Source organism: Malurus melanocephalus, unplaced genomic scaffold, assembly GCF_030028575.1.
Source record: "Malurus melanocephalus ecotype Western Australia unplaced genomic scaffold, MMel_1.1 scaffold_547, whole genome shotgun sequence".
NCBI lineage: Eukaryota > Metazoa > Chordata > Aves > Passeriformes > Maluridae > Malurus > Malurus melanocephalus.
Window position 1 is genome coordinate 395774 of NW_026623779.1, and position 25745 is coordinate 421518.

Sequence of the window (25745 nt, forward strand, 5' to 3'; positions counted from 1 at the left end):
TTTGGTTCTTTGTGTTCTGAGCTCTGATTGCTCCTTCAGAGCAGCAGCACCTTCTCCTGCCCCACCACAGTTCAAAGGGGGAATGGCTCTGGAAGTCACCATGGTCTATACCTGGAGAGGATTAAACCCAGTGAACATTTCCTGATGGATATTTGTCTAGCTGGTTTCTAAATCTGTTTGTTGACCAGGATTGCAAAGCTTTCCAAGCCCAGCATTTGCTCGTTGTTGTTGTTAGCTTCCCTTATTATTTGTTATTCTTATTTAGCTGCTGYTGTGGCTCTGAGCACACAAAGGGAAAGGAGAATGACATCACAAGCCAAATTTATATTTGTACCATTAGCTATTGTCATCTCTACAAAGACTGAGAACCTTTTTCTTTGTTTTTTAACCCGTGAGTTGATACTCAGATRATTTTTAATACAGTTGAATTATGTGCATTATAAAAGCGTGGAAGTTACTTAGTTTTTCTCTACACCAGTGAGAAAAAAAAAATTGAATGCTGATMTCCCTTTGTGCTCAGCACGATAAATAGGATAAACTGATTATRTTGTGGTCTTTGACTTGACTGATGAATGGTGAGCAAGATCTTTTCTTAGGGRAAAAAAGCCTCTTTTGAGGATCTATTTTAAGAAGAGAAATAAGTAATGCCATAAAATGTGGAACATTCAGAAGTGTTTGAAATTCGACAGTGGATAAACTCGTATAAAATCTGTTAACTGTGTGTTGTGGACTGCACAGCTCRTTGATCTCCTTGCTCTCTGGAAAGCTTCACTTAATTAATTTAGCTTTATATATTTCAGTGGAAAAAAATGTGTGCAACCAAGCAGGAAGTTGTTTCAGGTTTTCAAAATAAATTTGTATATGGAATATGGGAAAAGACATAAAAGATATCCCTCTCTTTCATGCCAAAAAATGAACTCTGCTATGCTAAAGATGTTGAAAAAAACCACCATTTTAAATCTATGTGTGTGAGAGTGGAAAAAAGTATTCTTAAGTGGATCTTTTTTGAGGGTATTTGAAGAAGCATAATTCTAGACTCTAAACAAATACCTGCTTTATAGCCAGGGGAGACTGGTAAAAGAAATAAAGTTGGGGAAAATATGTAGGAGATTTTTCCCCTCTTCTTTGATCTTTATCTGCTCATATGTGTAAGAAATCACATCCAGTCTGGAGTTTGGCTCCATCTGACATGGAATYCAGGGGGTTCTTGTAGGTCCTATCAAAACCCAGCAAAGTGAATGAGATTCTTTCCATCCATTTCCATGGCTTTGATATCAAGCTTTGTTCACTAAGCCTGACAGGGATATTTTGGTTATCATCCATTTACCAGAGTATATGGCAGAATKAAAAACAAAAAGGGACTTTGTTGATTAATTTATTTACACCGATTTTCCTTAATTCCGAACGCTAATATCCCTTTTAATAATAAAAACCAGAGCCCACAAAGCCTCTCCAAAACTCCTCCCTTCTCCAAGCCCTTCAAATACAAGCAGCCGGGGAATTTTATAAATAGATATTCTTACCTTTACTACAAAAAATTCCTGCGGAAGTCCTATCTTGGAATAAGCTATTCATTAGTTGGCTTGGCAGAAGGAACACAATCCAAATGAATGAGCTGCCAAGAGTATTTTTAGTGGTTTTATAYGTTGCCCATTCAAATCTTGGAAAATTTCTTCAGAAAATTGGACAAACTGACCACTCATTTTTATGGGCTTTCACAAGATCTAAAAGTGAAAAACAACTATTGTATTTAGCATCTGTTAATGGAGGATTCAGGCTCCAGAACTTGAGGAGGTACTGCTGGGAAGCTAATACAATAACCATAAAATATTGGACTGATAGTAGGAAACCCTGGCACTGAGCAGATATGGAAAGAGTCGTGCTGATATTCCATATCCAGGCTCTGTGGTGAAACACACACAGTAGTAGAGATCTGGAAAGAAATCAGGGTCAGACCGGAGATAGATGGAATTGTCTTTTTCTCCCATGAATACTGTTCGTTGGATAATTCCRTCTTTGGAGAATTAAAAGCCAGGAACTTGGACACAGAAGAGAAAGCAAGTTGTGCTAACATTTTTCCAAATGGGGAAATATGTCCTTACCCCACATGTGTAATTAAGCCCTCATCTTCCTTTATTTGAAGTCAGTGGCTTTTTCTTTTTCTGCTGCTTCTTTGGGAATTGGATCTAGACCTGTGCTGCCATTGTAACTGTTCCCTGGATGGGATTTTTTCTCCCCAAGCTGGAAGCAAGAAAATCAATAAAAGGAAAACTATTCACCAGATATCAAATGAGTTTCAGTGGATTATATTTTATTTGACTCAAAGTGGAAAGGAATGACAAGAGAATATTACATTTTTAATCCCACATAAAATACATTTCTGGGAAACAGTTCTCTGCACATGGACCTTTTTTTTTTTTTTCCTCAGCAAGTCTTTTTTTTAACCTGGACGTAAATTATATCCAAAATCTGCCCTCAGAACTTCTGCATGCTGAGAATCCTCTGCAGGATGGAATAGAGGCAGGACATTTTAATATTTGGGTGGGTTTTTTTTGGTGCTTGGTTGTGGGTTTTGGTTTTGGTTTGTTTTTTTTTTKGGGGGGGGGKGGTTTGTGGGTGTTTTTGGGGGGGTTTGGTTCGGTTTTTGGCTTTGGTGGGTTTTTTTTGTTTTGTTATATTTAGTTTTTGGGTTTGGTTTTGTTTGGGTTTTTTTAATTATCGAAAAACCCACTTCCTGCAGAATTTACRTGTGTTTTGCCACCTGTGAGGGAACATAGCTGGAGCGAGCTTTGACAGAATTTGTACAAATTTTTGACTGTGAGGAACCAGAGATCAAACAGAAGTTCCCCTTGTGAGAGAGCAGCAGCAGCCTAAGGACAATTTCACCGTGCAGGTGCCCACCAAGGAAGTTCCCAAATCTTCAAACCAGGCTGCCCTTGTGTAAAGTGACCCTTCCAAACAGAGAATGAAACTGCTCTTCAAGGGCAGGAAATCAGCTGGAGCCAGTGGAGCTGAGCAAACTTCAGTATTAAATTTGTCTCGAAGTTAAGCATGAGTAATAAAAGAAACACTGAAATTATATTTTGGTTTTGGATCCGTTCTGCCATTGCTTAATATCACCCAAAGATCAGCTCGTGGTTGAAGGGGCAGAACTGTTTTCTCTGAGCAGAAAACTCATCTGGCTAARTTTGATTTATGCCATGGTTAAAGAGGCACCATGATCAGGCTGACAAGTTTTGGAGTTACTTTGGGCAGAATTTCAGTCAGACTGCTTTTCAGTTATAGGCTTAGTAAATCTTCTCCTTCAATTTATTAATTTRAAATGGCTCTACAAAAAGTGATATCTACCTTAAAAATCAGGGGTGACAAATACATTAACATAAAAGTATTCCTTTGAAATTTAAAATTTATAAGCATAATTTTTCTCCATTTATGGAAACAAAAATTAGGATTGATATAATTGCCGKCATCTGACAATGTGGATTTGATATTTTTCCTTTTGACATTTGTTCTGTTGCCAGGCCGTGTCTGCTAATGGTCTGTGATCTGCTTTGCATTACTTTTATAGCAATATTGCCATTCCCAGTGCTACATGTAGGATTAAAATACAGGGTGGCTCAGGAGACGGGGCACAGTCACTTGTGCACCAYGGAGGGGTTTTGATGCCTCCTCTCAGTGATGGGGCATAAATACAATAATCAAATCATTGGTCTGGCACCATGGAGAATTTTGGTATGAAATTGAGGGAGGCAGGAGTGCAATATCCCAATATCCGGGGTTATGAATATTGCAGATTATGGATTGACAAAATGCACAAGAAAGACTTTCCTAYAGCGGCTGCTCTTGCTACAGTTTATTCTTCTGTCAGTATTTCCCCTATAAACTCCTTTTATTCGTAGGCTTGGCTGTTAGCCAGAAAATTTTCCCTCTAGCAGGAACTTGGCAGGCAGTGTCTCAAGTCAGGAAAATGATTTTAAACAAATTTTTAAAATATATGTATTGGGGCTCTTTTTCAAGTTAGAGGTGCAGTAATTTTTCCCTGAGAAAAAGGATTGGTTTCAGTGGGCTTTTGCATTGTGAGTTCTCTAAACAGTTTCCTAAAAAAGGAAAAAAGTGTTGTAACCAATYAGTGAAAACATGACTTTTCTTTCACAAGTATGGGTATGAAGGTCCTGTGCCTAAGTGTCAATGAGTTGTGTATTTTTAAGTGATGGTTTTTAGGGCATTGCTTTGAATCAAATACCTCCTGTATCACTGTGATGGAATAAAGCTTGTTCTGATGTTATAAACTGTTAGGGTCAGGGTTAGGGTTTGGGTCAGGGTTAGGGTTTGGGTTAGGGTTAAGGTTAGGGTCAAGGTTAGGATTAGGGTCAGGGTTAGGGTTAGGATTTGGGTTAGGGTCAGGGTTAGGATTAGGGTTAGGATTAGGGTCAGGGTCACAGTTAGGGTCAGGGTTAGGATTAGGATTACTGTCAGGGTTAGACTGGTGCTGTTCTCACTGCTGTCAGCTGCAGAAATATCTGTATTTTTCAGGTATTCCAATGTATTTTCTTTCTGCTTGGGGTAGTTGGGGAGGGAACCACGATTCCTTCTCCGTGCCCACAAATTCCATGTTCCCTCTGCTCACCAAGGAGGAAGGAGGTGATACAGACTCTGCAGTGCCAAAAGCCTCAGCTAGCTCATAGGTGCCAAACAGCCCAGCAACATTTCATCCCTTCCTGGATGCCAAAAGCCTCAAGTATCCCTGCTGCACCTGCCAAAACCTCCAGCTCTGTCCTGACAACTCCTGCAGTGCAGCCTTGTGCTGTCAAAATGAGATTTTGCAACACTCTGACAATGGAAAAATCTGGATGCAGTATAACACTGAAAAACATGCTGAGATTGTCCTTTAGTTCAGTATGAAAATGAATTATRCTGTAAATATTTCCTGTGTGTGACACTTGTGCATGCTTTATTTTCCAAAATTTGAATTTATTGGTAACTTCTGTAGAACGAAAATRCATTGCAGAATTCAGCACTGAGAGGTCCGAAGCCCTGAGCCCCGAGATGTATTTTTTCATGTAGCTCTGTAAGTCCATCATTTGCCTTTTGGCTGATTTTGCTGGTGATTCTCCCTGTTTCTGAGCTTCAGCAGTTTGTGTTTCTGAATTATTCATGTTGTTATGGGTCATGGGCTCCATTTTGCAGTCAGTTTGCAGTGCTGAGGCCAAGGCAAGGAACAGATAATGTAACTGAACTAATGTTAATGATTTTAAAACTAATTAGTTCTAAACATCTGCTTAAAATAGCTGCATTTACTCCCAGGTGGTTTTTATCAGTATAAAATAGTGATGCATTGTTTTTTTTGCTCCAGGATTTCTTAATTCTGGATACATTCTTTTTAACATACAGAATAATACATAGTTTACTTTGGTACATCGAAGTGAAAGGTTTATTAAGCTCAATGACATATACAGTGCACAATTAGCTAACATTAATGCACTCGGCAATAGCAGAAATATATCAGGAAGTGTCTTGAAATCTGTTGTAAGGATACAAGTGGAAGTTTTTAAGTTAAAACCAGTCTTATTAATAATTCTTATTTGTCTGGAAATACATTTTGACYGTTCTTCTGTTTAGAAATGAAATGGTTTTTCCTAGATCTGTAGTCTTCATTCTACACCTCACTTAGAGTATACAAAATAGAGGTGTGAATCATTTTTCTATGTGACCTTAGCAGTGAAAGAGATTTCTGGTGAGTTTGGGGCAAAGCTCTGGACATGAGAGCTCGAGTTAACAGTGAAGAATTCAGCTCTGAGGCCGAATAGCACAGGCAGTGATTATTGCAGGTAAATTCTTGTTCTTTYCTGCTCGAGGATCAGTCAACTGTGCAATTTGATCCCTCTTCACCAAGGGCAGTGTCTGGAAAGAGGGATCTGGGAAATGCATCACAGAGCTGCTCAGGCAGGATATTTTCCCTTCAGTGCTGTAATTCCATGAGCTCCYTGGGTTTGGAGCTGTTTTAGGATGAGGAGAAGCAAATGGCACAGTGCAGGATTGGTGAAGAGCAGCAGAACCTCAAGCTCTGGAAGGCTCTGAGAGTCAGGACAGTGTTAATGGTATTTATGGGTTGTGAGAGTGGGAAGAAGCAATGAAAATGAAATGCTTCATCTCTGTTCAAAACACCATCAAAGATGACATTCRCTCCTGGGAGAAGGGCCAGCACTGAGTTTTGGGTGTTGCTTAATTTAGGCCTTCGGTGGTACTGAAGTGGTGTTTATACCCTTCAAGGGTTCTTTCCCTTGGATGAGTTTAATCCGAAGAGTCTAAAATCTGYGTGGAGAAGTTTAATTGTGAGAAATGCATTATTAAATAGCAACATGGCTGTGCCAGTGTAACTCCTTTTGSTGATTGTGTTTTGGACTTTGGCAAACYTGAGTGAATCAACACAAACCACTTKAGTAAACAGCTAAACAAACAGTGAGGAAAACCAAATCACCCTCACCCATAGAGCTGCAGTGACAGTGGCACAGTTCCAAATGTCCTGGTGAATAATCCTCCGTATCCCAGTCCTTCTGTGCCATCCCAGCCTTGTGTTTTTTTGTGTTTAAAGAAAAATTGTATGCTAGAAACAGTGTAAAACAAACAATTAAGGTGTCAGAGCATTTCTGAGGAGGAGCTGAATCTTTGTTACRCTGAATGCTAAACATTTACATATCCAAGCCTTATGTAATGGGTGTCTGAATAATAATAAAACTACATAAACTGACCTTCGTTCTCTGGCACCACTTCTCCTTTGAAGTCTGCATGACCAAATTCAAGACAATTATGTCATCCTTCATAACAGCCAAACAAAAGTTTGGCCAAATAGTCTTTTTTTCTCCATCTGACAGCGCTGTGTTTGATTTTTTTAATGTGTGTCAATGTAGCTGTTGTTATTTACTGGGTGTTACAGGGGACAGTAAAATCCCCTTGTTTTGGGGTAATGATCAGCCCTGTTAACATCTGGGTTTGGTTTATTTTACCTCAGTGCCCACTTTCTGCTATTCTCAGTTACTTGGAGTGGTTGGTTCCAAGGCAGGTATGGCCTGAGAGCCCTGCACAGAATAATTTACAGAACATGGGGTTACAGTGAGTGTCCACATGTGACARCAGCACAAACAGAGCTCTGCCCAGGAGGAGAGAAACTGGCACTGACACTTTCCTTTCTGTTCAAATCTCCAGTGCCACATTCAGTAAAATCCTCTGTGGACAAGACTGTCWGTGCCAGTTAAGGGCTGTCAGCAGAGAACTCAGATTGCACATTGCTGGGCTCCAGACCTCGGGGAAACCTTGGCAGGCTCTCATCTCAGTCCTTGAGGCTCTGGCTCTATCACCAACAGCTTCAAAACTTGGAGTTTATTTTCCCTTACCCCCGATCCAAGTGATCCTTGCCCAGGTCCATGTTTACTGCTGTGAACCTTTTCCTTTCAGAATGAGTTACAGATTGGGATGACAGATTTTGGGTCTACCTTTATCATATAAACTGGATTTCAGCAAAGAAGTTTTTATAGGTTTTTAGCTATTGGCCTGACTGCAGTGTTTGCATCTAACCCCATGTTAAGGTGTGGTATAGCTCCTCCCAGCTGGGTCCTGTGTGACTGTGACACCTTTTCCTGTCCAGAAAGAGCAGCAAACCATGCAGGCTGTGTTTGTCCTGGCTGAAGTTSTTTTATTTGATTCCCTGCAGTGGCTCCACCATGGGCTCACATGTGCCCATCCACACACACATTTCTGTTTGTGCTCTGTGAATGTTCCMCAATCCATGTGCACAATGCCCGTGGTGCCCTTCATCTGTTGCAGGGTTAAACCATTGCAGGGAAAGCTGTTCCAATATGGGCCAAATTTCCACTGCTGAACCATGGCAGGATTATGACTGGAGACAATAAAAACACAAAAAACTGAAGTCAAGCAAGCTGTGGATGCGGTTGTGATGTACAATAATATCCTTTTGTGTCCAAGTGCAATTAGCTCTSAGTTTAATTCCTAAATGAGTTTCCAAGCCTTTGTTGGAGTAAATCATGATGCTGGTGATGTTCTCTTTATTTTTCTTTCAGTTTGGTACCATGGTGTAGACAAATGTGATGTGTAGAGTTTATGAAACCAGACAGCTAGTAAATCAATATTATTTTGCTAGTAAATTACTAAGTCAGTGCAAGCTGCTTTTAACTCTTTCCCATGGGGCAAACAGTTTGAACTAGCTGGAGCTTAAATCAACACTGTGGGCACTGAATTAGTCAATGATTCTGAAGAAGGCTTTGTTGGCATAAAGTTCTGCTTTGATCGTCACAGTATTTACAGCTTTTTAATTAGATACAGTTCAGAACAATGGCTTTTATCAAAGCAGTTTGGGAAGTGAACAACTGGACTTTGTTTTGGGCTTTAGATGACATTCTGTCTGTTAATATCATGTGGCTGGTTGTAATACAGTGATGAAGTTGGGATTATTTTGGGCATTGTCGCTGCTTTGTCTAAAGAAAATAACTATTCTGAGAAAGAGCAGCATGTGTTGCTTTTTTAATATCACAAGTTTAATCATTTCTCAAAGTGTTAAAACCCAATAATTTGCTTTGGGCTTGCAGAGGAAAAACTAATTTTGCACCCATAAATTTGAAAGAAGTGCCTCTTTTGTTTATCTTGATTTATTTTCGTGTGCCGAGTGACTTCTTGGGAAGTGCTGAGCTTTTTTTGTCAAGGCAGAAGGCAGTTGGTTCCATTTTCAGTGTCAGACATTTCAGAGTTGGCTTCTGATATAAAGTAAACCCAGCGTCAGTGTGAAAATTCCTCAGGGGTCTTGGCAGAGCTGGGCTCTATCGGTTTTGGAATGGTAGATTGGCCTAAGAACACTTYTAAAGCTTTACGGTAAATGATTGTAAAATCTGTAAATTTACAAGAGCAAGAAAGTTAAGGAACTACTGATATATTTATTCCAGCTTCTGCAATTCAGTGTTCAAATAGAGATGCTTATCCTCTGATAAACAATTTATTTCTCTTTTTTTTTTTTTTTTTAAAGTTGACCACTGAAGTAAATGGGAATAAAAATATTGGCTGTAAATAGTTGTTTCATGAAAGCTTGGATTAAATCTTCATGTTCTGTCATTTGTGATTCTTCTGGGGCAGAATAAATATTGGTCAATATTCTCTGTCACCTGAGCAAAATACCCCACTGCCTCACTTTTATCCACARTCTGGCTTTCATAATGATGCCAAAAGCCATTACCTTATGTTAGTGGTATTTTTATGTGCAAACTATTACCACGRTGGTTAGAGAAATTGATGTTTTAATCTTAAGGTGGGTGTAATASAGGATTCTAAAAATCTTAGTTTGATTGTGCAGGCCCATGATGTGTTTGAACASGATGCTTTGTCTGTGTGTGACATTGTGGTGTGGACATGGAGGTGTTGGAACCACAGTGAGTTTGAGCAYAGCAGTTCTTTGGCAGGAGGAGCACATTGTTTACTATGGATCTTCACAGACTCTGCCTTTCCCCCATATAGTTATTATATATTAAAACATTAAATTTGAAATATGGTAAACATGCAGCGAAGTAACATAATTGGTGCTATTAATGCCAAGCAGGAAAACACATATGGAACAAATTGGTTTTGTTTCTCCTTTCCATCTTCCTTTTTTTTTCTTTTGTTTAGAGCTCCAGAACTACCCGCTCAGACGAAGATAAGGATGATTCCTGGGATGCCTGGGGGGCCTGGAGTGATTGCTCACGGACCTGTGGAGGGGGAGCCTCCTACTCACTGAGGAGGTGTTTAAATGGCAGGTGAGCCACGCTGCTCTGTGTGTGTTTGTGTGTTTGTGTGTGTGTGTGTGTGTTCAGCTCCACACTGCCAATCCCTCTATGTGTGTGTGTCTGAGTGTGTGTGTTCTCCTGCCACATTGCCAATCCCCCTGTTTCTGACACCAAACCTGTGCACAGATAAGCTTATATAATCCTGTTTTTAATACATGTTTGTAWAAGATAAAACCCTGAGCCTTTAGCTCTGAACTGTCTCATGATCTGAAATACGATTGTGGAGTAGCAGGAGTGATTTATTTAGCTGGTCAAATAGGGAGCAGTCCTTTAACTGCAATACAAACCAGATCCTGAGTTCCCACATACAGATCAGCCTTCTCTTGGACRTGGCAGAATTCAATGCCTGCTGCTCATGTGGCTGCATCAAATGCTGCTTTGACACCACAGGACAAGAGGGCAGAGCTCAAATTGCATCAAGAGAGATTCAGGAGGCATTTCTTCACAGAAAGGGTGTCTGGCATTGGAAGAGGCTGCCAGGGAGGTGATGCCATGGCCATCCCTGGGTGTTGAAGGAAATTCTGCCCCTGGCACTCAGTGCTCTGAGCTCACACGGTGCTGTTGGGTCACAGGTTGGACTCRATCATCTCAGGCTCTTTTCCACCCACGTTGATTCTCTGATTTTTCCCCTTCCAGTTGTTTCTGTGCAGTGCTCCTGGTAGCTAAATGTTGTCATGGATGAGGWGTAATGTGGCTTGAATASAACAACACCTGCAGTGARAGCCTTTAACCTCAGCAGAGAAACWGAACTAATGTAGGACTTAGTGCTGCAATCCTAAAAGTCACAGCAGTGCTCTGGGCCTGGACTCAGGCAAGAAGAGATCCCAACCAGCCCTGAGGAATCTGTGCTACCATCCAGAATTGCTTCTTTTCCTTGAATAACTCTTAAACATTTTTAAAACTGATGATCATGTTTAAATTTCTTTTTAGTTGAGATTTTTTAGGTTGAATGCAGTATTAGCCAGGAAATCACTTTTACTTAAAGAAGGCTTATAGAGTGATGTGCTAGTTAAGGACGAACTGTACGAAATACAGAGCTAATTGATGCAGAGATAATTGATTAAAACTGTTTCTTTTAGTGAAAAATGCACAAAGATCTTTGAGAAAAGTAATGGTTCTAGCAAGAGGCCTTGATACACTACCAATGTGTAAGGGACTGTGAAACAAGCTCAATAAGTTCCACCAGTATAAATTCCACTGTGGTTTTATTAATATTTTTAATGTGTTCCCCTGTGAAAAACATGTGTTTTCCATACCTTGACAAATGTATAGTTTAAAAGGTTTTTTTCTGTGTTTGATTTTTGTAGTAATATCCAGGAAACACACAATTGTGAAACCAAGTTTTCACATTTGTATGTATCATAARCATTTTTAACTTGCATGTTGTGATGCAGTGACTCTTGCAAAAGATTRGAAATTTGAGACTTGTAATATCCTGATTTTTAACAGTTGTACCTTCAGCTGAGCTGGTTGAATTCTTGCTTCAGGCATCCACTTTTTATCCTTTTCAATTGCTATTTTTCAATCCCTCTCACACATTATTAAAAAAAAAATATTTCTTATCCATTTTCATGCAAGAAGCAGAAAATTTAGTTCAAGAGATGTAAATTACCAGCTATGTGTTCRCGTATTCTTTAATGGAAGGCAAATCAGGGATTATTCTGAAACAATTTTTGATAGTAGAGAAATCACCAATTATAATTTCCTATCCAATCATTTGAAATGCATTTTCAGTTCTTCCAAAGGCTTGATATTGCCATTTTTAACRCAGCAGATTGTCTTACACTGTGCAAAAGTGCTGGTTCATTATTGAGAAGTTTGGCAGAGTTTATCTTTAAAACAAGTGTGAAACCCAACCTCCCCGGATTTATGAGACCACAATAAATAACCATGACTCTATTATATTTGTTATATTATAGCTTGTTATTTCAGCTACTCACAACAGACTGAGGGTCTGCATTGCAGGAGTCACAAATTTTGGGGACATTGTTCTTGCAGCCCACAAGAATTCTGTTTGGTTTTAAATGATCACTTTGATATTCTGATCTTCTCCTCTAGGCCAYATCCCCTTTATTAGGAATAACTTGCTTGCAATCAGCAGAGATCAGGCTTAGAAATGCCTTTTCCACAAAATAAATGTGTTTTTCATAAGGTTTGCAGTAAATTGGGCTTACGGGGAAAGTCCCACGTTCTCTGCTGAGGAGAGACAGCAGTGTAAGGAGTTGAATCCCCAGATCCCCTTTATATTTAAACCTTGTATTTTGAGTCCAGATTATGGTAGGGCAGTAGCAATAAAAGTCTGATTTTTGAGAGAATAACTAGCTGTAAAACAGGCAAGGTTGTGTTTTGCTGTTATACAGTGTAACCGTTTTTATTCTGTTTTTTAGGAACTGTGAAGGTCGGAACATTCGATACAAAACCTGCAGTAGTAATGTGAGTCTGGCCTTTAATCCTGCTTTACTCATTCAAAAATGTGTTAAAGTTTAAGAAATGCTGCTTCTTATTTAAAACCTTATGGTGCATAATTTTCTTTCCATCATTATTACCACTTTTAAACAGTTCAGTCTGCGTGACACCATGAGGTCTCAGATTCAGACTTCCCAAATGGACATTTTCTTTGAAAATTATGGTACCAATTGTGATTCAGAATTTTTTTATATCACTTGTTAGGAGAGTTACATGTTTTGGAGGATTAAAAAATCAGTTCCCTCCTTAAACTAGCAAGTGTTTCTCCTGGGGGTGTTTCAGATTGAGCATTAAACTGAGCTCAGGGTCATTTGTGATCATTGGTGATGGGGTGGGCACTGTTCACGGGAGCAAAGAGCTGCCTGGGTGCTTTTGAGACCTGAAATGGGATAACACGTGCTCACTAATTATTAATTAATTTATTAATTCCCTCTGTTTGTTTAAAGCAGCTCTGTGTGTGTCTGTGTGTCAGGATGGAGCTTTCACCACGCACTGGCTGTTGCTGTGATGCAATCACATTTTTATTTTTATAGACTGGTTTTATCAAAACCATTCACACACAGTGAGTTCAGGACTCGTGTTCCACTGATCTGCAGTGGTGCTTTGTGCTGTTTGAGCAATTGCTGCCCTTCAGCCCAGCTCTGGGCACGCAGGGKGAGCAGCTCAGGCAGGATTTTGCTGTGCCATGGGCTGACACAATGTGGGTGCAAACACAGCCATGCAGAGTGTTTTCTATTCTGCACAGCTGATCTTGCACTGAGTGTCAGAGCTGTGTCATCTATTCTGGAAAATACACTACATAGATAAGTAATWAATAACAATTCTTTTCCCCTTCTTTTTACATTCTTTTCTTAAAAAAATAATAGAAAAAAGAAGGTGGATTAATGTGCTTCTGGCTCTTGGAAAAAGGCAATGATTTTCACAAATACACCCCTGAAAGGCGAGGGCTGAGCTTGCAGTGGGTTGAATTGTGCCARATTCTGGAGACAAAACCTGTCCTTTGCCTTTTCAGAAAAAAAAAAAAAACTCCGCAGCTTGGTGCACAATGGCCTGAGCTCATAAATAAAAATGCTGCAAAAACTGCAAAAACCCCACCATGCACAGCCCCAGTGCCTTCAGTGTATGTAGGGACAGTTGTGGACACCRTTCATTTAAAGATTTATGCATAGAAATCTGATGAAAATGAAGGCACTTTATGCTTCAGCATGGAGAAAATTCAGATGATTTCCAAATCCTCTCTGAACTCCCAGGGAGTTTATCTGAAGTCACTGGAGCCTGGTTTTTAACTTTAGGACTTGTTTTAAAGCGATAAGTGGCAGGCGCCTRTATGTGAATGTGTTTGAATTTATGATGATTCAAATGTTAATTTCCAGACAGGAAACTGCCTTTGCAGTTCTGCTTTTGGGGCATGTCTGAAAGGGATCAGGTTTCCATTTCACTTCAGATACAGTCAGAATCTCTTAGGAATGGTTTTTCCGACATTATGGGTCAGATAATGAAGAACTCCTGAGAAAAAATATATTTAATGAGATTTCCACTGTTAATACAGTTGATCTTTGAAATTGGCATCACTGGATTCAAACCCCKTTTTAGATCTGAGTTAACCTTGAAATGGGACCTTACATGTAATATAAAGCTGAGACTAGAAGGCCAGTTTAGTTTCAAATTATATCATTTTCCCCAAAGCATTATTTCTAATCAATGCTTCTCACTTTGGGGGTGAAATTTTAATTTGAAAATTAAGATTTGATACTAGCTTGTTTCCATATTAACAGGTATTGCTGGTAACCACATGAGATATTCAGTATRAATACAGTGTAAAGCTGTCTGCAAATGTAATTTTGCTCTGTGATACCTTACACCACCAACATCTATATTGGGGAGTACAAATGAAGCACAACTTCATATGTGTGTCACTCTAATGAAAAGAACAAGAATCATTTTACCAGAAAATTGGTTTCATGTGGATTYGTAATGGAATAGTAGTAAGTTCATTGAACTCAAGCATAGTTCCAGAATAATATTAGTGATGTTTCAATCAAAAACTTAATTCAAGGTCTTAGCAACAAAATAATTGCTGAGATTAAGGCGTATGTGTAGCGTGCTTATCTTGCTATCATAGCTGAGAGGCCAGGTCAGGATTTCCTAAAACTGCATGTGTGCTTTCAGCCTTCCATCTAGAAACTTTAGAGAAATAAACTATTCATTGTATGCTGTTCAGTGAGATTTTCAGTCTTGCTTGCCCCCTTTTTTTAAATTTCAGTTTTTGTATATAGTGTTACATTCTAATGCAGTGATGTGCACTGTGTGGAAGTGTTTAAGTTAATCCTTTAGGGTCCTATTCACAGAACAAGTTATTTGGGCCATTTCCCCATAAATTTCACATTCCTGTGTGCCAAAAAGTCATTTATATTTTTGCCAGAGTGATCCTTCTACAGTCAGAAAAAAACACCATTTTGTAAAAGATATCCCCATGTTTAATTCCATTATAAATTTTTATTATATGCAGATAATGCTCACACTTGTTYAGCATATTCATCTGTAATTGTCCCAGCATCCACTTAACCAGCTAATTTATCCCATTCAGAAAATCTTGGCTGTACCATGTCTGCTTTCTAGTATTTCACCTTGAGTTACATAGTTTCTCTCTAATCTGTTCATTTATTTATTTTATATTTATAAAGCTGATGCACCATAAAGCTCCCTTGGCTGGGGTGGTTTCCAGCTCAGGTGTYTTTATTTCACTTACAAGTGGCCTGAAAATAGTGTAGGAAAAACATAGAACCTGAAGCTAAATTCAAACAGAAAACAAAACAATGACTTCATCAGTTTTGGCTGGGCTTCAACAAAATGAGATTCAAAGAATAAAACTAGACAAAGGGCTAGACTTGCTTTGGTGTCATCATTTTTACTGGGAATTTTCTTGCCTTCTCTTTTGTGCTTTTTTCAGTGGAGTAATTGTTGGCAAGAGTCACAGGGTCTGATGCAACCTTCACATTTTGTACATGAACATTGCCTACAAAGATACAGATTTCCCAGGTCAGCTTTGTTTTCTGAGGCTGGGGGTGCTCATTGCCAGAACTCAAAGATGCATTTTGTAAGAAATCAGCCCTTGGATGCAGTAGTTTCTATCATCTGTCACAAAAAGAACAGAAATATATATATATATGTGTTTTTAATCTGCATGGTAGTCATGTCTAAAGCATCTTTTTCAGATGTGTCTAATATGTTCATAAATCATGTCATGAATGCACTTCATTCCACTGCGAGGTCTGGCTGTGATTATTTTTGACATTTTCGTGTTTTGGGCCTCACAGAAATGTCTTCATCTCCTTTTGCAGAGTAGGAACCCAAAATGGCCTGGCCATGGTTCAGTGGGTTGAGTGAGACAAAAGCTATTGCTGAAATTAAAAAATTGGAGAAATCCTGGAATCAGTAGCAAAAATATTTAACAAATAAGAAAAAAATGGGGAATATTGAGAGGAAGGAGGGAATGGTGGAGTGAATTGATGCCTGCAATAGATTAAAAATGAAGAGAGACACAAACAAGATGAGGGCTGGGGCCCAAACATTGTTCACCCATGCCCACCAATACTCACTATTTTGTCAGCTTTTTTCTCTGATAAGGYTGAAGCTGTGTTTGGGATCAGTATTGTTAACTAATTCTTTGTAATAAGTTCCATGAGTTCGGCTGACACGTCACAATCTTTCAGTCTTCCATCCAATGAAAACAAAACTTTGTTAAAATCAGCCTCACATCTGGCTTATATGTGCAGTTGGAATTCTTGGAAGAATATCCTTTCAGTCTGGCTGTGGGCTCTTTGACACTGGACATCCTTTCAAATGAAGTCTGCAGTGAGGAATTGTTTGACACAGTAACTCCTTTGCCAGTACTTGATCAGAGTTATTCTCAAATCAATCAGTATTCATCTCCATTCCTGTCACCACAGTTTAGTATTAACATCATTGTTTGGGTGCAATGCTTCGTGTAGAAAAAGTATTTTAGAGCGTTTTTATTTCCAGCAGTTTTGATATTTGGTCTTTCAGCTGTGTGAGAGGAGGTTCAGAGCTGGAAATATATTATCAATATTTAGCAGTTGGAGTGTATTTTATTGCAATAAAATAATAACACTGCTTCCATGAAGTGAAGATGTTTTGTAATTAGGCTAAAGGATTAAGCACTGAAAGTTCTTATGCTTCCTCCTAATGATTTTTCCCTTTTCCAAGCAATATTGAAYGACTAATTAGACAAATTTTATTTTGTGGCATCAGTACCTCTTTCATTACTCTGACATATGAATTGGTGAATGAGTATAGAGATCTCAGAAATCCTTTAGGGGGAAAAGCTACTGAAAATATAAATATTGAATAGAARATATCTCCTTGTAGTCACTTGAAATATATCTATTCTTTTAGAAGCRAATTCTTACTATGGAATCAGACTTCAACTGTACTACCTGTTGCCATAAAAATCAGCAATTTTATTATCTTCTCATATCAGTTATGTCACTGGAATATTCATCATATTCTGGACTTGCACTCCAAAGCACCATAAACAGTTTTCATACACACAGTAAAACTTTATCGTGGCATCTTTGTCAAAGATCTCAGTTCTCGAGCCAATGCTGCCTGAAGAACTGTGTTATTTGTCAGATAAAATCTCTGCAAATGCAAAGTATTCCTTACTTTAAAGAAAAAATACTTTGTGTTTGTTTTCAGGACTGCCCTTCGGATGTTGGAGACTTCCGAGCGCAGCAGTGCTCAGCCTACAACGATGTCAAATTCCAGGGGCAGCTGTACGAGTGGGTCCCTGTGTACAACCACCCYGCTGCACCCTGTGCCCTCAAATGCCAGGCTCTGGGCAAGAACCTGATTGTGGAGCTGGCCCCAAAAGTGCTGGATGGCACCCGCTGCAATTCGGAGTCCTTGGACATGTGCATCAGTGGGATCTGCCAGGTATGCTCACGGGTGAATATAAATGGGCACTTTGCTCTGGAGTGGGATTGTCATTTTATTTATCAGTTTATTTATCTGCAGGCACTGTCAATTGGATTTTCCTTTTCAGGAAGCCAAAGAACCTCCTGACTGACTTAGGCATTGATACTTTCTATAAAGATAAAAGGTCAATAAAATTCATGCACTCTTCTATTTAAGCATGTAAAAATTAATGGACCTAGCTGTTGTAGATACAGCTTTCTAAACTTTAGTATATCTGTGAGAGTGTGATGAAATTGCAGAGTCTCCCATTTAATTTTATTTATTTGAGTCTCTGTTAAGGATAAAATTGGACTCTGTATGGAATCCTGGAATGGCAGGTGTGAGTGTACAGGTCTGTCCTCTTGTATGGCTGAGTGTTGAGTTTTCATGWGCTGATTGTTTGAATATTTTATTGGCAATCTACATTTCTAGATATATTTATTATTTGAGTTGTGCTRTTGACTCTACACAGTTGCTGCAAAAGCAGAAAATTAAAATATTTGAGGCTTGCCAGCCTTGCCCATGTCTGGTTATTGCAATATTGCAAAGTTTTTTTTGTTTTTTTTTTATGAACAGCAGTTTACAGAGAATGGACATGTTATTGCAATTAGTTTTCTTTCTCTGCAAGTGGCTTTTGCTCTGTTAAATGTCTAAAATGTRTGTGACTCAAAAATGCAGGATATGGCCCAATGAGAAAAATAGCTCCATTATAGGGGAAAATTTAACACATTTGGCAGAAGACTGGTGCATGGATTATAGCAACACTGACATGTGATCTGGACCTTGCTGTGGGTTTTCTGTGGGTTTTCTGTGACTTCTGTGCATGCTGCAGTTCCTGTGCCAGTCGTGTCAGCACCCAGGGCATTTGCTGCCTCCCAAACACAGAATTCCTCCCAGAGAAACTGCATTTGTCCATAGTACACCTTCCATCTTTCACACGTGGCATAAAATTCTCTTTGCCCAGGGTGGGTCCAGTTGCCTGAAGAACAATTGGGAAGTACATATAAAAGTGATGCTTTCAATKCTTCTTCTTAGCATTTTGTAGTATTCGTGTGTATGTGTGATATAACAGGCTTGGAAATGTAAATAATCCAATTTTTAGAATAAATGACATAGTGGAGAAGAAATTAATCATGTAAAAAATTGAATTAAAATTCAGTTTAATTAAATGAAGATTCGTCTAAATAACCTTTTCCTCTTTGAAAACTCTTTAGGGGGCAGAGTGAAGGGTTTCTTGCTTGTGAAGGGGGCTGGGGGAAGCCAACACAGAGCTTTGTGCTACTCTTGTTTGAGCAGGAAAACAAATTGGCATCCAATCTTACCCAGAAAAACATGGTTATCGAGGCAACTGCTCCTAAGAGAGACACAGCAGAGTGGTGATTGTCACAGTTGTGGCTGTGAGATCCTCTGTGGGGTTCTGATGGGCAATGGCACAGGCAGCAGATGGCTTGGCAAGTGTTTGCCCAGTGATGATCCCAGTGAGCACCCACCCRCCCTGCTGTGGGCACCCTCACTGCTCAGCCTGGCAGCCCCAAAAGCTGCTCTCAGGATTCTCTTGCTGCTTTTGCTCATTTATTGTGTCCAGGTTGGCTCAGCTCCCCCTCCCCACCGTGATTTCCCTTCCATCACTGTTCTGGTTCCTGGGAAGGTGGGGCTGGTTCTGTCTCTGGCTCAGGCTCTCACCTTGGCAGCAAATGAATTTACAAAGGTGGGGAATTCTTGTTCTCCAGCCTTGGGTCTGACCCTYTGCATTTCCCTTATCGAGCAAATCAAACTTACTCTATCAAAGGAAATGGAGAGAGGACAAAGCTGCACTCTGGATTGGAGGGTGAGCTCTACCCAAAGTGAAATCTAAAGACTAAGTTTGTTGGGAAGATTATTATGGGGTTGCTTGAGGCTTAACTCAGTCTAACCATTTGATGATGTTTTGGGCTGCTGCTACCCTGCTCTGTTACCAGCCCAAATATCTGGGGCTGTTGTGTTAAATGGGGACAGGTCAAAACTTCACTGCCAGGATTTTCACACTTTTGATATTTTTTTTAGTCTCTGCACAACTCCCAATTTTTTTTTTTTTCATATATGTTCCTGCTGTGCCCATCTGGCTGTGGGTGGAGACATTTAAAAACATCTGCATGTCAGACACATATGAGGGCAACATTTACCCAGTTCCTCCTCCTGCCTGRGGCCCTGCCTCTCCTTGGGGTTTGTTTTTAATTTGTGCAGTCCTGCTTTTTTTCTACCAGAATGCAGAATGGGGTGTTACTGTGCCAGCACCTGAAATGGTTACAGTGCTAATTTTCCTAATATGGAGTAATATATTTGGACAACAAATACATGCATCACCCAAAAAATCTGGAGTCCTGAGGAGCAGCCTGAGCAGCTCTGTCCCAGGCTGTCACAATTAGGTCAAAGATGATGTAAATCCTGCAGTGAACTTTCCATTCAGTGTCAGCAAGTTGTTTGGGTTCCAGAAAAGGCAGACACTGCTCTGTGCCTTGCAGCAAATGGCACAGATGAGGCTGAATCAGAACACACCGTGTCAGGGCAGTGCCATCCACTGTGCTGTGCCCACTCTGTCCCTTCTGCCATGGCATGGCCAGGGAGCATCACCCATCACCACCACAGCACCCTCCCTGCATGGAAATATGTCACAGCTTTCACTTCAAACACTCTCTGTAAGCTCTTGGAAGGCTCTTGCACTCTTTTATTTATTTTTTTAAAATAATTTTTATGCTTGAAACTTAAAATTAAAGCAAATAATTAATTTCTTTGAACCTTGACTCCTGTTTTCCTGGGAGTTGCTTTCTCAAACTGCATTTTTTGTGTACTTTTGGTTCCTGTYGATACTTTTTTCCCCCTGTAAATATGTTCAAGGGTTTCCCAGGATGCACAGGAGATTTGGTGTGCAGAGACTTAGAAAGGAAAGTTTCCTTTCCATCTGCAGTGTTACTGCAGACATGTTTCTAACACATGTTAGGCTGAGTAATTAATTCTTGAATAGATGTTAAAAACGCAGCTTTTTTTCCCCAAAACAAAAATTTACATTTTTCTCTTACTATTTAAAAAATAGAAAAAAATAATGTCTGTGTTGCCTTTTCCTCTTTTTTAGCCTTTAAATTTTGAGTGATTCATAGGAAGAATTAATTTTGAGGTAGCTCTGTGTCAAGTCAGCTSTTATGGTGGCATTCTTGCCTGGGTGCCATTAATAAACACTGGAAAGGTCTTTTGGAATAATTTGTTTTTATTTTGCACTTCCCACTGCTGCTAGAGACTGTGTTTCTCTTCAGGATTTGTCTTATTCTCTGTCCTACTGTTTCTTATGGACAATGCTCTCYGTAGGGATTTCTTTCTGTGTAAATTTAACCTTTCTTGTCAGATGAGGAGYGGATTTTTTCTAATCTCCAGTTCCTTATCTTTATTTCTTTGTTCATGAGYGATTCTCTCTGCCAAGTTTTGTTTTATTTTAGAGAGCTCTGTGCAAATGTGGCTTCACTTCCCAGCCTGGCAAGGATCTAAATCATGTGAGAAATGATAGCAAAAAMCCTCATCCTTTGGGTGTCATCTTGAAGGTTTAGTAACCTTCAAATCCCCCAGTGCCAACTTCATCAGATTTGGCTGGACCCAACCAGAAAAGGAGCAAATTAATCTGCTGTCATATATTGATTTATTTTTCTCACATTCTCACAGTCTCACAAACAAGAATCCCACTGGGAGTTTGTGTCCTCTCCTCTTTTTGTGTTTTGTTTTGTTTTTTTTTTTTTTTTGAAATGGAGACCATGTGGGAAATGGTGCTTTCTCCTGCCGGGTGGTCCTGTAATCTCTCAGCTCCTCCAGCATGTGACAGATCCTGCAGTAAGAGTTCAAGGTTTTGGAAACACTTTGTTTTATTTGATGGAAGTGGATTTACAGAGTTGTGGAACACTCTTTAGCCTCCTGCCTTCAGATATAAAATGTCAGCAGAAATATGTGGAAAGTCTTTTTAGGAGCCCTTTAGTACTCAGTGAATTTTATGCACTGTATTTTTTTTMTTTTCTGGGKTTTTTTTATTGCTTTACATTCCTTTCCTCTGGATGGATGGCTCAGGAATTTGACCATCGTGGAGCGTCTCCTTGTGCCCATCACCTCCGTCCTGAGGTTTGCATTTTGACACATTCCTGATTTCCTACCTGTCAGGAACTGAGAATCCCCAAGCAGGGAAGTTTTCCTCCCCAAACAGAGGTGGTTTTCCTCCCCAAACAGAGGTGGTTTTCCTCCCCAAACAGAGGTGGTTTTCCTCCCCAAGCAGAGGAAGTTTTCCTCCCCAAACAGAGAAGTTTTCCTCCCCAAACAGAGAAGTTTTCCTCCCCAAACAGGGATGTTTTCCTCCCCAAGCAGGGGAAGTTTTCCTCCCCAAGCAGGGAAGTTTTCCTCCCCAAACAGAGAAGTTTTCCTCCCCAAACAGGGATGTTTTCCTCCTCCCAGAAGGAAACAGAGTCTGGAACTGGAAGAGCTGTCAGTGCTGCGTGGATGTGTTGAGCACTGTGTTATTATATCCCAGGAAATTTCCTCTGCTTTCTGATTCACACAGTGGCCCAGTCTGTTTCTGTTTCTTAAATGGTGTTTATATTAATTTCTCGAAATTAGTTGGTTATAAAATGGGAAGATAGGCTTGTTTATATTAATTTGTTTACAACCTTTTTCTTTTTTTAATTTTCTGGATGTCAACAAGGAATGCAGAGCTATTGCTAGAAACAACTTCAGGCAGAAATATTTTAATCTGTAATCTAAAACTAAATTATAGTTCAGGGTTCCCACATGGCTTCTGTGTGGCAAATAAGCACCTGTTCAGAGATGGTCTGATTCACACAYGTGTTAATTTGCTTCATTTTTACAACTAACTTTTTGTTAAAACGGAAATGATTTAATGTCAGGCGGTTATTTATTTTTAGAATTAATTCCTTGCTGGGCGACATAGGATTAAGATCCCCTTTGGTTGCAGGAATAAAATAATTTCCTGCTGTTAATGAAGGTTTCTGTGGTAGATCTGATGCCTTCCTGCAGCAGGTTCTCAGCTGAAGTGCTGTGAGTGACCCCATTAATGCCCTCCCTAAGGGAGCTCGGGGTGGGGGGAATTGGGAAAACAAGGGACAGGGGCTGCAGGGGGAGCTGGGGCTGCTTTGTTTTCTTTTCCATGGGCATGTGAARCTGTGAAGTTGCATTTCTCCGTGTTTGGCAGTGGCTGGGTGTGATTTGTGTGTCTGAGGAGCCAGCCCTGCTCGTGTCCTGGAYCCTCCTGTGTCCCCCTGGCTCTGTCAGAGCTGGGTCCTGGCAGCTCCTGCCCTTCCCTTTTGTACAACAGAGGCTGCCCACTTGCACAATTCTAGCACTGCTCTTTACTGGGACTTTCCAGAGGGTTTTCTATCCATGTGTCAGTTTGGATTTTCGTTAAATATTTACGCCTGTGAAAAATTAGCTGCCCTTCTGAGGGATATGTGAATGTAAGAGGTGTGTGGGCTGGCTTGAGCAAGCTTGAAGCTGGAGATCAGCTTTTTACCACATTGCTCCTTGAAAAACTCCGCTGTGAAATGGTGAAGGGTAAGATGGGTGAGGCCAAAATTTATCTTCCATTCAGCAGGGAGGTGCTTTTAATCAATTTTGTCTATTCTTTGTCTTTCCATTCTCACTCCCATCCTTCTCRGAGTGAAGAAGATCCCATCCTTCTTCTTCAACAATTCTTGTGGAATTGACTGGCACAAAGAAAAAGAAAAACCTGGAAAAATGTTTTCATTGTAATCTGGAGGGTTTTCAGTTGACAGTTCTTTTAAAAATTGCTTTYTGAATATTTGGCAGTGTGTAAGTTTGGGTGTTTCTATAATAATGGTTGGAAACTTTTATAGCATGAGTCTAATATTCATAAACCAGAAAAAATCAAAAGGTGAGAAGTGAWTTGTCCAAGTTTTTTAAAAGCTGGTTAGCAAACGTATCTGTAATTTACATTGATGTAAATGGCAAATAGATCTACACAAGTGTCAGTTAAATTTTGAATGGCCAAGGCTCTGGAGTATGTCTGTGAAGCTGAAATGCCCTTTAAATTTTTAAGTTGGATTATTTTATTGCATTTATCCTTTCTCAGAGATAATTAAACAGTGATGAAAAACRAAATGTAAATAACATTGTTATCCCTTGTGTTAGAAGGAGTAATGCTCAATGGTGTTCATTCACACAAGTGGTGGGATATGGATTTATGTATTTTCTATGCTTGAATTGCTTAATATATCAGTTGTTGTGGTTCATCATTAAAATCGTGGAAATGACAGCATGCTTTTAAAATCCTAAATGGCAAGATACGCTTTGATAGAATGAGGCCAACCCATAAAATCAAAAAGATAACACAATAAATGAAATTGCAGAAAGCAATGTCTGCTCCATCTCTGCCCTCTGATGTGCTGTTGGTGTTGGCAGGCAGTGGGCTGCGATCGACAACTGGGGAGCAACGCCAAGGAGGACAATTGTGGGGTCTGTGCAGGGGATGGCTCAACCTGCAGGCTCGTCAGGGGACAGGCTAAGGCACACGGCTCACCAGAAAAAAGTAGGTGATAATTGCTCCTGTGCTAATTGCTCCTGTGCTAATTGATCCCTGACTGTGTTTTCTGCTGTGTAGTAGTGTGTGTATTGACCTTTTGACTGTGTTCTTGTTTGCAGTTTCACAAAGCTCCTTATTCCAAAGTCTGTGCTAGATTAGGCTGTGGAAATTCCATCAGGGATACCACACATTGGGGTATAGCTAGGAAAGAATTTGAGATATGCATTTGTTTTTTTAATAGAGCTACTCAATTTGTTCTATCAGGAATAACCATCAAGATGCACATCTTGTTTTAGAGGGTATCCTCGTGTTGCAGTATGTGTGATGCTGCAGCAGTGTTTTTTAATCATGGAAACATCTTATAGATGGTTTTATGGAAATAGTGGCCCGTGCTTGAAAGTACCTGGTTTTCAAATTAACTTTGATTTTTTTTTTTTTTTTGTGGTGTCTGAAGACAGTTGAACTTCAGGGGCAAGTTCCTACTCGTATGGTACAAAAAGCACACAGTGAAAGGGACAAATACTTCCATCTCTTTTTTTGTGTGTTTGGCTCAAATGTTGCCATTCTTTCTCACCATTAACATCTTACTGGGAGTTACTCTGCAGGTTTCAGTAGTTCTGAAAATATGAGTATAAAAGAGTAAGGGCATTGGAATTAGAGCCTTACCAAAGAGTCTGGCTGTGTTTGCCACACCAAACTCCCCTCTGGCCTGGTGCTTTCCACCGTCAAGCACATTTTTTTTTCCTCTTTGGGATCAATGAAGATGGATCTAGCAACCCCAACTGTCAAGGTTGCCTGATACCTCAGTTTATATGAAGGATTATTTGACAACAGTTGTGTCAGAAACCTTTCATGCCAGGTGCTGCTATGTGTTTTGGAGAAAATTCAGCCAAAACAACTCAGCATATTCTGAGGACATAGAGGAGGAAAACATGTTGTTTCCCACTGTCAAAACATTCTTGAAACCTTTTCTTTAATATGTTTTAGCATCCCCSCGTTGTTGGACTTGCTCACAGATCAGGGATTTGAGATTTGGCAGGCAGTGGCCTTCTGGTCATGGATAAATCTTTTGCAATGTCTGTGAACATCAACACACATTTTACTACAACCTTTACAAAAAAATCCCAACCTTTCCCTTCAGCTTCTCTGGAATGAAATTTTCTTCTTGGATCTTAACAGCTGAAGTTTGTGAAAACTTTATCCTTGTAAGTGTTCTCTAGCTTGTTACAAGTTGTAACTGCCCAGATCACATGAGTGCAGTTTCCTTAGAATACACAAACACGTTGCTTTTCCAGAAATAAGCTGTTTCARATTTTCCTTGGGTTGTTCTTGTTTCTGCTTTTCTGCAGTGTGGAGCAGGTGCCATGGGATGAACTCTGTGGTGTCTCCCACCTCACATTCAGAAGAGATTTTGTGAAGAGCTTCTCATCTCCTGAGCTTCAGGCTCATGGCTGGGAGTGATGAGATCCCATGAGGAGAGGGAAAGATGAGATGAGCTGGACAGAAAAATGTGATGTTTGCTCCTGCAGTAAGGAAAGGGACACAGGGGAAGGTGGTGCAGGGTGTGGGATTGGCTGTACACACACACTGGGGCAGGAAAAGAGGGACACAACATGACACAACATTAGATAAGGAATCTGGGTGGGAGATGGAGTGAAAAACACTTGGAGAGGAAGGGGAAAAATCAACCATGTGTAGAGCCAGAAGAGGGAATTGGGACTGCTCTGGCAGGAAATCTGTGTKGGGAGAGAGGGAGGGAATGCCAAGGCATCAGCAATTCGCTGTGGATGAGGAGCTGATTTCATCATGGCCCTAACATGCTGTTCCTCAGCTCACATCACAGAGGGCTCTTGGAGAACACAAATTGGAATTTTTTTGGATGAAGCTCAACCAGGAGATGCACCCACAAAAGCACC

General features: G+C 40.0%; 1 protein-coding gene across 1 annotated transcript in view; it reads left to right on the forward strand.

Annotated features, from left to right (window-relative positions):
• The window catches only part of ADAMTSL3 (ADAMTS like 3), a 94282-nt gene that overhangs the window by 50152 nt on the left and 18385 nt on the right, over positions 1–25745 (forward strand). The window contains exons 4-7 of the mRNA XM_057382035.1: positions 9667–9794; positions 12212–12257; positions 17010–17246; positions 23709–23835. Of these exons, the coding sequence (XP_057238018.1) occupies positions 9667–9794; positions 12212–12257; positions 17010–17246; positions 23709–23835 (538 nt within the window). The remainder of the gene's footprint in view (positions 1–9666; positions 9795–12211; positions 12258–17009; positions 17247–23708; positions 23836–25745) is intronic.